Here is a 13,463-nt window from a genome sequence, read left to right as displayed (position 1 = left end):
GTTAACGATGATCAGAGAAAAACCGTGGATTATGCTAGGCGATAGCACAACAGCGCGCACCTAAAAACCGTGATGACCTGCTTTGCCCAGATTACACGCGTGTTTCCGGCAATTATCCTCAGGTTTTGCAAGGTCGCGCTTTGCATCGTTTAACCGAGTATGAAGAATTGTTAATTCGTGGTATCGTGGATATCTGGAATTACTGGCTTACCAATTCTTCGAAATATTCTCTTTGCAGAGAATAAACGGTCGGAGGATTGATTGGAAAATTTCTTCAGGTTTGATCTTCAGACGTGATAAATAAATTTGTGCAAGTTTGTGCAAATTCCCGTTTTCGTATAATCAAGGCGGTAAGGGATCGCGATAGATTTGTTTTTGTTACATTAAATATTCTATAAAAATAGATATTCCTATGTGTTTGTACGCATTATTCCTACATTTTAATCTTTCAACGATATATATGTATATATAAATAAAGATTTCAAAGATAGATAATTTTCTATTCAGAATATTAATATATAAAAATCCTTGATATAATGATATGGAAATAAAAATATTTAGGGATATTTAATTTTGTTATCGTAACATTATTGAGAGTTAATTCCGGATATATATCTTATACATCGTACTTTTCGAATATGCTTAATTTCCGAATAACATTGCCCGTTCCAAGTTTCTGGAATCTAAAAAGTTGTGTTGTGGTATCGTAAATATCGTAGATAGAAGATTAATATTGAATAAGCGTATAAATTTCTGGAAATCGAGCGTAGAAAGAATTATATACTGCACGACGTCTACCAGTTCCAGTTGACGTCGAACAGTTGGCCGCGAAACAGATATATGGAATAATTTTCAGATATCGTTACAGAAGATTAATTTTGAAAACTCCATAAATTTCACGCTTCTCGAAATTGAACGTGGAAAAGAAGAAAAAAATTTATTCAACCAGCGCGAAATGTGTAACACTTGCCACAGAAATAATGAGAATAAAATAATTTTTAAAATGTCGCCTCGTACGCGTACCGAGTATGAGTATTTCTAGAATCGAATTTTCGAGAGAATTTTTAAAGAGAATTTATTATACAAGTATGCGACACAAGCAACTTTAAATATTATTATATTTATGGATTCCATCCTGTCCAAGATTCTGAAAAAGGATTTATTCTACGACTATGCACATCCTTCGTCTTTAATTCTAGACACACATTTAATGCCGTGACGTATCCTAGCAAAAGTATACTCGGTCAGCAGCCACGAAGGTTTCCATTCTTCGTGATCACCAGGAGGCAAGAGGCTAGCGCTCGAGTTGCGTGAGAACGAGGCAAGGCTGGCCGATGGAAAGAAAATTTTATGGTTCTCTCGAGTCTATCGATCGCAATCGCTAGAAAAACCCACCCCTTCTCCCTCCCGCCCCCCCGATTAACTTGGCCATTTTCAGCCTGGACTTGCTCTAAAACGCAGGGCTGGGCTAATAATTCCGGAAACGGGTTGATTCGCGCTTCGTATCTCACGATCGCTTCGAGCATAAAGTGGATTAATCGTTTCCGACTCGAAGGGAATCGGATACTTTGATCGCACAATTCTCCTTAATCGTTTCTCCAAGTTTTATGTAAGAAAGAAAGTGAAGAACAGAGTGAACAAATTTTTGAATGCTTTTCTATGAAGAATGGAGAAATATCTTTTGCAAAAATCCGATCCAACCTATTTTACAGAACATTATAACAACTGGTTAAAGGCGCGTTGATCCCGCCACAATCTTTTGCACTTTCGATCCAACCGAAATAAAAAAGTGCTCCAAAACAGACCGAAGCAAACATAATTAAGTTAAGCAGGCGCGAAATGGAAGAAGACGAGCGAGTACGAATAATAATAATAAGAGAGAGAAAAAGAAAGAAAGAAAGAAAGACTCGATGACGTTGGAACTTGGAAGCCGCGTCGTCCTTGCACGCTGAAAATTACGGCGCCGCGGAGCGCCAGACACCGCTCATTAGCTCATTATCGTGCTGCCAGCAGCTACTAGTCCCACATCCACTCTCTGTCCCTCTCTCTCTTTCACTCTCTCTCTTTCTCTCTCTTCTGCACGGCGTACGTCCTGCCCCCCTCCTGCTCCGCCCCCGTAGTTTCACGCAGGCGTTTCACATAGGTGTATCGGTCGCTGCGTGCCGGCGTACGTGAACGAAATAACGCCACGTGGACTGGCCAATGTCCACCAATGTGGACGTGGACGTGCCGCGCGACGCATGACGAAACCGTGCCATCGCCGTTGCGAAATCGGGACGAGCACGGTTACGTGAAGGTTGCGCGAAGGACGGCCATGGATTTTTTTTGTTCGTCACGACGAGGGTGTGGAAGATAATCGATCTAAATCGTAATTTTGACTTGGTGATCGAGTCTTTCCAAGACGGGTGGAAATTCATATTCGTTCGATCGATCTTTTTTTTTTTTTTTTATTTTTTTTTCTTTATTCGATCACGACGATGGATTGTCGGCGTTCGAGAAATAATAGAATGGAAGGCAACATAATTGTATCGTATTCGTACGATGGAAATTCTGGTATCCGTCTGGTATTCGTCGATTTTCTGTTAAATATGAAGTAAAGGTTAAATTTAAATATCGTTCTCAAGTTTTCAAAAATTCTTTTGATCTTATTTTTGATTTTTCTTGTTGCCAAATCTTGAAGATAATTTTGGAGCCAATGTTATTAGAATAGTTTGTTAATTAATAGCAATAAGAGAATACCGTGTTTCTTTAAGAGACTTGAGGATATTTTTTTTTTTTTTTTTTAGATTATATAAGATAGATAATCGTTTGTTTGAGAAATCCTAGGATTTTTTTTTTTCTCTTTCTCGAAGGAATAGTATACCTGTGAACCAGGGAGCTTGGACCCTATTCCCACGGACATAATTCAGACTATTTCTGAATGAAATCAAGATTATTAGGAGGCTCGAGAAAGTTGAGTGAGGAGAAGCTGATGATTTCTAGTTTCGATGGATATAATTTTCTTTCGTCCTCCTCTTCTTCTTTTTTCTTTTTTTTTTTTTAGGGGAAACACGAAAGTTACAATCATCCTCTGGGACCTGTTTTAGTGAAACAACTTATGAATGAAGCCCGAATTATCAGGTCCTCCGTCAGTGTGTTAGAAACTGGTATTTCCTCCTCCTCCTCCTCCTTTTCTTCTTCTTCTTTTCGTTTAACGGGGTACAAATTACCAGAGTGCCGAAAAGGTTACGGAACCCTTCACGCATTTACCACCGTAATAACGTTTCTTCTCTGGGAAATCACTTCCCAGAGAAACTTCGACAAATATTTCATACGTTCTCTTAATACAAATACTTTTCTTTTAAAATTTCTTCCAAATCAATTTATCGATTTATCGAAACTATCTTCTTTATTTCGATCAAACAATTTCCCGGGGCAAGGGGAAATTCGATCGATATTGTGGGCGGAGAGGCGAAAACTCGACGTGTTAATCCGGTTGCTTTGAGTCTCTCGCCGCATAGTTTCTGGATCTAGATAGGGAGAGGCCTCGGTTGATCGCGATTTCGCCATTCAACGAGGCCGCCGCCACGTTGAAAATCGCAGAGGCGGGATTTATGGGGCCCGCGGCGCGAGTCAATCCGCGGAAGAGCCGCCGCTGATACCGCGCGTTTCACGGCTCACGCCTGTCCCGGCTAATAGAACTAGTTCGTCCGACCGAACCACGGCCACCGGTGAATAGCTCTCGAATAATTACTTACGGGGAACCGTATGGGCTGTACAGGCATCGGCTTCGTTAAGATAACGCGAGTTGACTCACCTGAAAGCAGATATTAAAATTCGCGGTTAATATTAATGTCGTGTATGGAGAGTGTATGGGCTTGACCGATAACGTGTGCAGAACTGGTAAAACCTGGTTCGGCATGCTCCGTTTCTTCTCTTTCTCTCTCGGATCGTTTCATGCTTGGGATGATGAATAATTTAATGGGAATGTAATGGATCGATTAGAAGGCGGGGAGATAATGGAAGGAATTGTTTCGAGATTTTTTTTTTTTTTTTGGAAATATAAGATTCTTGAATTTGTTTATTGAATTTAGGATAAAGATATGGAATGATTAATGAGATTAGAAATATGTTTGATGAATTTTATCGCGTAAAAATTTGTTATAATAAAAATGCGCTTCGTTCTCTAATCAACCCCTTTCCTCACCTACATTAAATTTATTCTCTCTAGACTAGAAATATATATCGATTTCGAGTCGAACAAATCCAATTCGATCTGCTTTCTGTCCGCAGCAATGAGACAAAATTGAGAGGAGAACTCGTTGCAAAATTTAAGAATCGTCGGGCCAGCTAGCGAACAAGAGGATGGTTCCAAAACCAACCTCGAGACGAGAAGGGTAAGCCGGATACTCAAAGGGTGCAGGCATCCTACACGGCGCGCACGGTCTTACATAATGCACGCGCTCCACGCGCGGGGAAAGAGGGGGTTCGTGAAGAGGGATGGTCGCAATTATTTGCCCGGCTGCAATACTATCTATATCCGTCCCGATCCGTGTTTGCCGTTCCCATGTTGACAAGCGTTCCACGCTCGGACTAAGCACGATGAACCGTTTATATTTGCCCATCGTGGGCCGGTTTACACTCTGCCACGGGGGCGAGGCCCAGTCTCCATAAAGCTGTCGCACGCCCCCGTGTTACGCGTGGAAAACGAAATCGCCTCGTAAAATTTACCTTTAATTGGCCGGTTTATCGCCGATCGAAATCGAGAAGATTTTCCTCAAGACGTTAAGCAGATTGGAAGCAGGATGAGTAGATCCTATAGGAAATATTAATAAATGAACGAGTTCTCGTTCTTTTTTTTTAAATTCGTGTTTTTGGATATGAATATTTTGAAATTTACGCTTGATTGCCGCTTAATTTATTATCGATCGAATAGAAAAGATTTTCATCAGATTGGAACAGGATGAAAATGGATAGAGTTAGATGATACGAAATTTTGTTTTGAAATTTACGTTTAATTGGCCGATTTTTTACCGATCGAATAGGGAAGATTTTTCGTTAAGAAGATGTAATAAACAGATTGAAACAGGATGAAAATGGATAGAGTTAGATGATACGAATTTTGTTTTGAAATTTACGTTTAATTGGCCGATTTTTTACCGATCGAAAAGAGAAGATTTTCGTCAAGATGTTAAGTAGATTGAAACAGGATGATAATTGATAAATGAATAAGTTTCGTTCTTTTGTTAATTCGTGTTTTTGGAGTATAAGTATTTTGAAATTTACGTTTAATTGGCCGATTTTTTACCGATCGAATAGGGAAGATTTTCGTCAAGAAGACGTTAAGTAGAGTGGAACAGGATGGTAATTGGTAAGTGAATAAGTTTCGTTCTTTTGTTAATTCCTGTTTTTGGAGTATAAGTATTTTGAAATTTACGTTTAATTGGCCGATTTTTTACCGATCGAATAGGGAAGATTTTCGTCAAGAAGACGTTAAGTAGAGTGGAACAGGATGGTAATGGATAGAGTAGATGATACGAATATTTTGAAATTTACGTTTAATTGGCCGATTTTTTACCGATCGAATAGGGAAGATTTTCGTCAAGATGTTAAGTAGATTGGAACAGGATGGAAATGGATAGAGTAGATGATACGAATGTTTTGAAATTTACGTTTAATTGAACGAAGATTTTCCTCAAGATGTTAAGTAAGAACAGGATGGAAATGGATAGAGTAGATGATACGAATATTTTGAAATTTACGTTTAATTGGCCGGCTTATTGGCGATCGAGAAGAAGTTAAGTAGATTGGAACAGGGAAATGGATAGAGGTATGATACGAGTGAAGGAGATTGGTGCTATATTTTTTTGGAGCGCGACGGTGTCTTTGCCAATGTTATGATTATTACGTTCTCACAATGGAGTTCAAGTAGCGACGAGATTGAAGTGTCATGGTGCATCATATTTGGGGTGGTATGCCTGTCAATGGCACCGCGTCTATTGTGTGTATCTACCCTACGATAGGACCACGAGGGTTTAGCAAAATAAACCGTGTAATTAAACTTCACTTTCATCCATTCAACCCCCTCCCCTCCCCCCCCCATCTTACCTATCTCCTCGATAGTTTCGCCACCTGTCCTCATCACTTTTCACATACATGTATATATATATATAAAATTTTCTCAAATATTACTTTTCGTAAACGACAAATAAATCGAATCGAATTAAACACTTATCTTATTTCATTCTTCTCTTAAATTTGTCCCACTCGATAAAAATCAAAAATCCATCCCATCTATATCCCCTTCTTCCTTAAATTCCCTTCCTTAAATTTCTGCTTCCAGCGTCCAGTTTGTGCGAGCCCATATCGCTAATCCGATTCGACGCAGAGCGATAATTTTCACAATGAGCGGAAACACCTCGAACACATCGATCGGATCTCGGAGTCGAAAGGACAAACAAGCAACGTAACGCGCGCAATATTTGCGCCGACATAGTTAAACGGAAGCACAGAGACGCATATATATAGAGAGAGAGAGAGAAGAGAGACAGAGGGGCGCGACTAACTAATCGGAAGGCATCTCGATGGTCCAGCGGGCGATCGACCGGCGCGATCGACGTGGCCCTCGATACCGGCACAGTCTACGACGATATATCGGAGGCACGCACGCGTCTCGGCCCTATTACACGCCGCATTACCACTGTCAACACACGCGCGCACGCACAATAACCGTTATTAGATATGGCCGGCCCCGGTTTGCCCTGCGCATTATCGTTGCCACGCGTTGCGGAATCGAGCGGATCCGGCGCCGGTTCTTCCGGATTTTATTTGGAACGGATTTCCGGATTCTTCTCGATCGATCTTTCGTTTTCGAGGGATACTGTTTAGTATGTAAGATAAATAAAAAATAGGGGTAATAATTTTTAATTTAAATATTTTTGAATTTGGTCCAATGATTATATCTTTCACTGGTTCAATATGTATTAATTGTTGATTATATTATATTAGCAGAAGATAGATTTAGAATAAAGATATCCAATTATTCTGATTTCTGACAAATCAAATTCAAAGGAATGAGAATAAAATAAAATATTTTCTAGCATTTGATATTGATTACAATATGCGTTTATCGGATATTAAAAATTGATTTAACGTTTGATTGTTGAGAAGATGGTGTCGGATGAAACCCGGTGTTCAAAGGGATTTTTAAAAGCATCATCGCGGCGGCTGCGGGTATGGGGATTGCTCGAGTTTCGAGTGGCTTTGAGAGGAACAACGGAGAAAGTTTGGGCCACTGTGTATATGGGTCGGAAGCAACTGGTGATTTTCAGAAGAAATTGAAAATACACCGAAATAAACATTGTGCATTTGATGGTTTACGCATCATTCTCAAAGTATCGAATTACGTTTCTTCGACCAGAGTTTTTTTAATAAGATAAAAATCACGTTTCATTTCGAAGATAAGAAGATAAAATTTTCACGAAATACTTCGAAATTGTTATATTCGAGCCGTTAATTTCAAGCTCGATGATCGTTGCCTCGCCTTTTTGCAACAGTTCCGGATGCGGAACAGAGGGAAACTCGGTAGAGCAAAGAGATACGGAGAAAGTTGGCGGCTGACGTTGTTATCAAACTATTCGGGCGAACTGAAATTTTATTTAGAACTTCGAACAAAGTAACTGCCTCGCCCCGAATTCCTTCGCTACTCAATTATGCACACTTTTAGAGGCATCCTCCTCTCGCTTAATCCTTTCCCTTTCGTGTATTTCCAAAACCACCCATTTCTTCATAATGTTCTTCACAGAAAAATAACGCGAAACCAAAACAAGATAAGAAAAGATAGATAGTAAGGTAGCTCTTTGTTACTTTACTACCAAATAACAAATTCTTTATCAAACTTGACTCGTAATATCATAAACCTTCTTCCTTCCAGTTAAACTGTGTATCATATAATCACAAGACAAATCGTCGCAACAAGTATCATTGAAAAATCGTCATCTTCGTCGTTCCAACCCCTGCGCACCCTCGCCCATAGAGCGCCGTTTAAGCACATTTCGTCAAGCTAATGGGAGAGGGGGAGAATCCTCGTTGCACCACCCCATCCATGGACGACATCGTATGTCGCAGTGACCGTGGCAAACAAAGCTGAGAACATCGTGTGCAGGTAGGATTATAGCCGGCGATCCCTTTTTTCGGTTTAGCAGGACTCTCTCATCCAGAGATCCATCTCGTATCAAGGGGTGGACTCTGGCCGTGGACAGATAGACAAGAGGACAACGCGAGGGGTTGTGTATGTGGGACACGGACGACATGTTAAATGCACAAAAGTGTAACTGCATTGTCGGACGGAAAAATCCCCCCCGGGACGTCGATGGCACAATAATGGGGGCCGATTATAATCTTGTCTACCCCCCAGGGGTAGGCCTTTCTATCCCCGTGTCATCCTCGTGCTCACCTTGCCCCCTCCTCTCTCTCTCTCTCTCTCACCCTATCTCGAATATCTCGCGCGTGTACCTTGTACGATTTCCTTCTCCCGATCTCTTCGAGGTCGTACCACACCCCTCGTTAATACCCCGTACGGGTTCTGGCCTAATTAAGTGCGCATAATGGACATGCGACAGTTGGGCGCGCGTCGATTGGGGATGGATCTCCCCTGGATAAGTTTTGGGAGTAAGTTGAGGGGGGAGAGAGAGGGAGAGAGACTCGTACGGAGGTGACTTCTTTTGGTGGAAGAACGATTTTAAAAATTTTTTACGCTTTCCATTCTTAAGTAGGAGTTTAAGGTCCCGAGAATGTTCTCATTTTGCATAGAAGAGATTCGAATATCGTTTCTCTTTTTTCAATTATCCCTTAGTTTTTTCGTTAACTTTCAGCAAAGTCAAAATCAATCTCAAAAATCATCAATTAAGGATGTATATAGAGGATAAGTTTTCATTTAAAAAAAAAAAAAATTCGTCCATTTCCATAATCTTCTCCTCTCTCTCGAAAATCAAAAATTGTAAATTCTCTCGTACAAACACAATTCCTCTTTTCACAAAATCGTCACCAATCTGATATCTCTCTCTTTCTCTCTCTCTCGCTCTCTCCATCGAAACGTCTACGTTCGAGGCGTTATCGCGTGACGAGTTTTCCCGCGCGTTACAACTCGCCAACAACTTGTCCGCTCCAGCCGGCGACGTCAGCCGGTTGTCAAGTTTACCTCTTCGACTTTCCTTCGAGGCGTTATCTGGCCGCGGGATCGACGATCGATCTCTATTCGCGACACCGATAGCCTCGTTCCGGGACGGAAACCGGCAAGCGGTCGTGATGTATGCGCGATTACCCAGTCTTAAACCAGTTTAACACCGCGACCGGCTCATTAAACAAACCTCTCCCCCCTCCCCTCCTCTCCTCCGCGAGGATGATCGCTTCATCCACGCGGAGCTCGTAATAATATCGTATCGAATCGTGTTCGAGATCTCTCTCTCTCTCTCTCTTCGATTATATCTCTTAGATTGAACAAGTTGGACGTTGTAACTGTTTTGGTTTCTGCTTTTGTGTAGGAATGGGAAGGGGTTTTTTTTCAAGAATTTGGAGTAGCGAATATGGTTATTATGCAGTTTTGGCCAGCCAATCCGATTACCAGATTTCGGTAAGAGCAAGTTTCCTTCTTAATCCTTTCGCTAGTTTCCCACTGCACCAAAAATGTGCTCAAGAAAGATCGTCACGTCAAACAAAGTATTTTATTGAAAAAAAAAAAAAAGTAATAATAAAAACGTACGTACAATGCATAGAGAAATCTTACGCGGATGCAAGTAACGAAAGGGTTGAAAGCAATTATATTATATCCCACTTATATTCTAAATCTAACTAAGGGGGAGAAAGAAAACCAAGCTCGTTATTCTCAAAAATCGTATTGTAGAAACGAAAATATCCCTCGATTCGACCCCAAAATTTCCAACCCGCGACAATTAAACCCCCATCGACTCCCCTCCCTCTCTCAGAGAAAGAAAGGCCATCGATGGTCGGGCGAAACTCGACGCTCGAGGGGGGGAGGGGCGGCGGCTCGAGGGGAAGGAAGCGAGGAGGAGGCGGAGGAGGGTTTCCAGCTCGACGGAGCCAATTCAGACCCGGAATTTATCCTATCAATTTCTGCTCGGTGGAGTGGCAAAGAGCTCGCCAGTTCGGCCCGCTATATTAACGCTGTACAGAATTCTGCCGGCCACGAAGAGTGCCGCGCGCGCTTCTCGCGGATCGCCATCACCGACCGCCCCCACAATCATCTCTCTCTCCTCCACCCTCCCCCCCCTCCTCTCTCCCTCGTTCGACAGAGATTTCCTCGTCTTCTTGTTGTCTGAGTGTACCCGGATTACGTGGCCGAATACACTTCCGGCAGAGTTTTTGCAGCGTCCTTCCTTTCATCGCGTCGAGTATCTTTTCGGCCGGTTAATTGCGCTTGTCCCCTCCCCCTACCCGGTCGCGGGGAGGGTCGATCGACGTTCACGTGATTATGACACGATTGATCTCGAGGGGGGGCAGGGGGGTTGATTTTTTTGCAAAAGGGCGCATCGCGTGGAGAAAAATTGTGGAAGATTAAAAATTACCGGTGATGGATAATTTTAGGAACGTTTGCCCAGGAAATGGAAATTAATTAATCGAGATAATCTGGAGAGAGAGAGAGAGAGAGAAGAAATTCCAAGTCCCCTTATTCAAATAAGCCCAAAACAAGCCCACAAAAACTGAAATCCACATCCACGACGAACCAAGGGATTGATCGCCTCCCCTCCCCGAAAAAAAGGAGAAAAAAGATCCTAGAGCAACATGGCGATAGATGTCGGGAGGATTGCTACGCCTATCTATTATCATTTTCATCTCTTGGCCGGATCGTGCTAATCGGCGGGACGAGAATAACGGAGAGTAGCGCGAGTGAAAAAAAGAAGAAAAAAGAAAAAAGGAAAAAAGAAAGAAAGGAAAAAAAGAGAGGCTGGAACAAGCAAAGAAACGCGAGATGGAAACACGGGAGAGACACGGAACGGAGAGACAAGGAAGTAACGTGGAGACGGGAGGAAGCGAAGGCTGGGATAGAGGATGGACCTCTTTAGGTTTAGCGAAGCAAATAATGCAGCTGGGAGAGGAGCCTAGCCGGGCTTTCCATGCGGAAGACCAGCGAACCGATCACACTGATCTTTGCCAAAAACAATAGCCAGCCCGCCTTTGAATTCCGCTGGCAAAATACGGGCGCTAGCTGAGTCACTGCTCGCAACCGCGCGCATACATGCAAGCGAGGAGAGTAAACGTGGAAAGGAGAGAGAGAGAGAGAGAGGAAAAGGAGGGGCGTGTTCTCTCTCTCTCTCTCTCTCTCTCTCTCTTTCGAGCCCTTACACGCACCCTTGCCGTTATCTAAATACGCGATCACGCAGCTGCGGCTGCTGATCCTCGCGTTGCTCTTCCGCAACCGGTTCTTCTTTGGAGACGAAATTCTTTGAACTCGTGCCCCCTTTGATTGGGATTGGAAATATTTGGACGTAATGTTTGCAATTTCGAAATGATGAGATGATGAGATGGAAGATTTTTTTCTTGCGAATTCTTTGATTCTTTACCTTGGAAAATTATTTAGTATTATTCGGATTTCTAGAATTTTTTTTTCTTTTTTCGAGACGTTTGGGACTTCGATTCGAGGTGAGAGAGTGAGAGAGAGAGAGAGAGAGAGAGAGAGAGAGAGAGAGAGAGAGAGAGAGAGAGAGAGAGAGAGAGAGAGAAAGATATTTCCAAATGTTATAAATGTCGTGAAATTGAAAAAACGAACATCGATTCAATGAGCCAAGCCCCCCTCCTCTCCTCCTCCCCTCCTCTCCCCGATCTTATCAACGGGACACGTGTGAAGCGTGACGAGATTGCAATCTCGAGGGAACTCCTATTTGTCTGATGCGTTTATCCGGCCAAATTTATCGGCGAATCGTGAAAAATAGCGGGAAATCGATAGCACTCGTCGAACGATTCGAAATCTGATCTCGTTTGGTGATCAATTGCCACGTTTTGTTCGATGGTTGTTGATGGAGTTGAAAAAAAAAAAAAAAGGAATCACACTTATGGAATCAAAGTTTATATATTTAACCGTCGAAAAAAAAATATATATATCGACAGTTGTAACAGACAGAATCTTTATCGACGTTATCCAAAATGAGGGATGAAAATTTTTTCACATTTCTGTATCGCCAAAAATTAAAATATTTCGTTATTTCGTTATTATGTAACGATTGACAGTTTGGAATTCTTTTTAATAAATTTCAGATCAGCAATTTTTTTCAGAAATTTCCATCGAATTCCTTCGTTCTGAAAACATATTCAAAATTCTTTCGCAGCGAAGAAGAAAGAACATTCAAATATCTCCAACAATTACTCGAACTAAATGTATCAAATAATCGATACACGTATCCAACGTGTAATCGACATATCGAATTAAATTATTTATAAATTTAAAAAACAAATAAAATTCTCCTCAATTACGAAGACGCCTCGATTAAAAATCATTGCGGAGAAGCAGGGGCGAGAGTCATTTTTCAATCTTCGTTCACCGACCATCGACGCCACCTGAACCCCCTTTGACACGCACACGGAACACGCATAATAAACGGACACGTACGCGCGTATAAATCTCCGCGACACGGACGCGGCTCGCATAAAAAGCCAGTTGGCGATTTCACGGCCGGCCAGTATCGAAGCGAGAGCGAAAAAAAGAAGAAGAAGAAGAAAAAAAAAAAGTTGCGATTCCTCGACAAAACAAATTTGACAACGGCGGCACCTCGTTCATTTCAATTTTCGCGCCCTTCTCCATCATTATTTTATTCCATTTTTTTCTTTCTATCTTCTCCTTCTTCTTCTTCTTCTTCTTCTTCTTCTTTTTTTTTTTAATCAAATAATCGCAGTGGTAGTAGCAGTGGCTGGCAGAGAATCAAAGAGGAGGAGCGTTACGGGGAAAGGGGGAGGGAGGGGGGGGGGAGGGGCGAAAAAAAGATTGATAATGGATTAATAACTGCAGCTAGCGGGTCGATGACGTTAATTATTTTCAACCGGAAAAAATGCCACGCCGGAAGATTGACCGGCGAGTCGAGATGGACAAGGGACACATGTACACGCGTGTAATGGAGGAGGGATAGCACGGATAGAGAGAGGGGAGGAGAGGGAAGGGGAGAAAAAAGGAAAGAGAGAGAGAGAGAGAGAGAAAGGGAAAAAAGAGCGGTCAATTTTGGAAAAACGAGTTTTCGAGCGCGTGCTTTCGCGCTGTTCTACCCGCGATCCGGACCGCGTGCTTTTTTACCCCCTGCCGAAAAGTCGAATTAATCGAGTTAACTCGTTTGCCCGACGAGTATGCGCTTTCGGGAGCTATCTTTTTTTTTTTTTTTTTTTTTTTTTTTCGATTAATCCGGTTTTCTCCGTGTATTATGGAGACGTCGAAATATCATTTCGACGTATCGAAACGTTGGTTGCTTTCTTTTACGACGGAA

The 13,463-nt window shown here is 42.1% G+C and overlaps 1 protein-coding gene across 1 annotated transcript in view; it reads right to left on the bottom strand.

The window, feature by feature from the left end:
• LOC100868752 (protein pangolin, isoforms A/H/I/S) overlaps positions 1-13,463 on the bottom strand; it is a 197,603-nt gene that overhangs the window by 61,856 nt on the left and 122,284 nt on the right. The window contains exon 5 of the mRNA XM_086903495.1: positions 3,738-3,796. Coding sequence (XP_086759621.1) covers positions 3,793-3,796 — 4 coding nt within the window. The 3' untranslated portion in view covers positions 3,738-3,792. The remainder of the gene's footprint in view (positions 1-3,737; positions 3,797-13,463) is intronic.

Source organism: Apis florea, unplaced genomic scaffold, assembly GCF_048593485.1.
Source record: "Apis florea isolate Af1SG1 unplaced genomic scaffold, ASM4859348v1 contig_2291_pilon, whole genome shotgun sequence".
Classification (NCBI taxonomy): domain Eukaryota; kingdom Metazoa; phylum Arthropoda; class Insecta; order Hymenoptera; family Apidae; genus Apis; species Apis florea.
The sequence above is the reverse complement of the archived record's forward strand: the minus strand, read 5'-3'. Positions and strand labels throughout refer to the sequence as shown.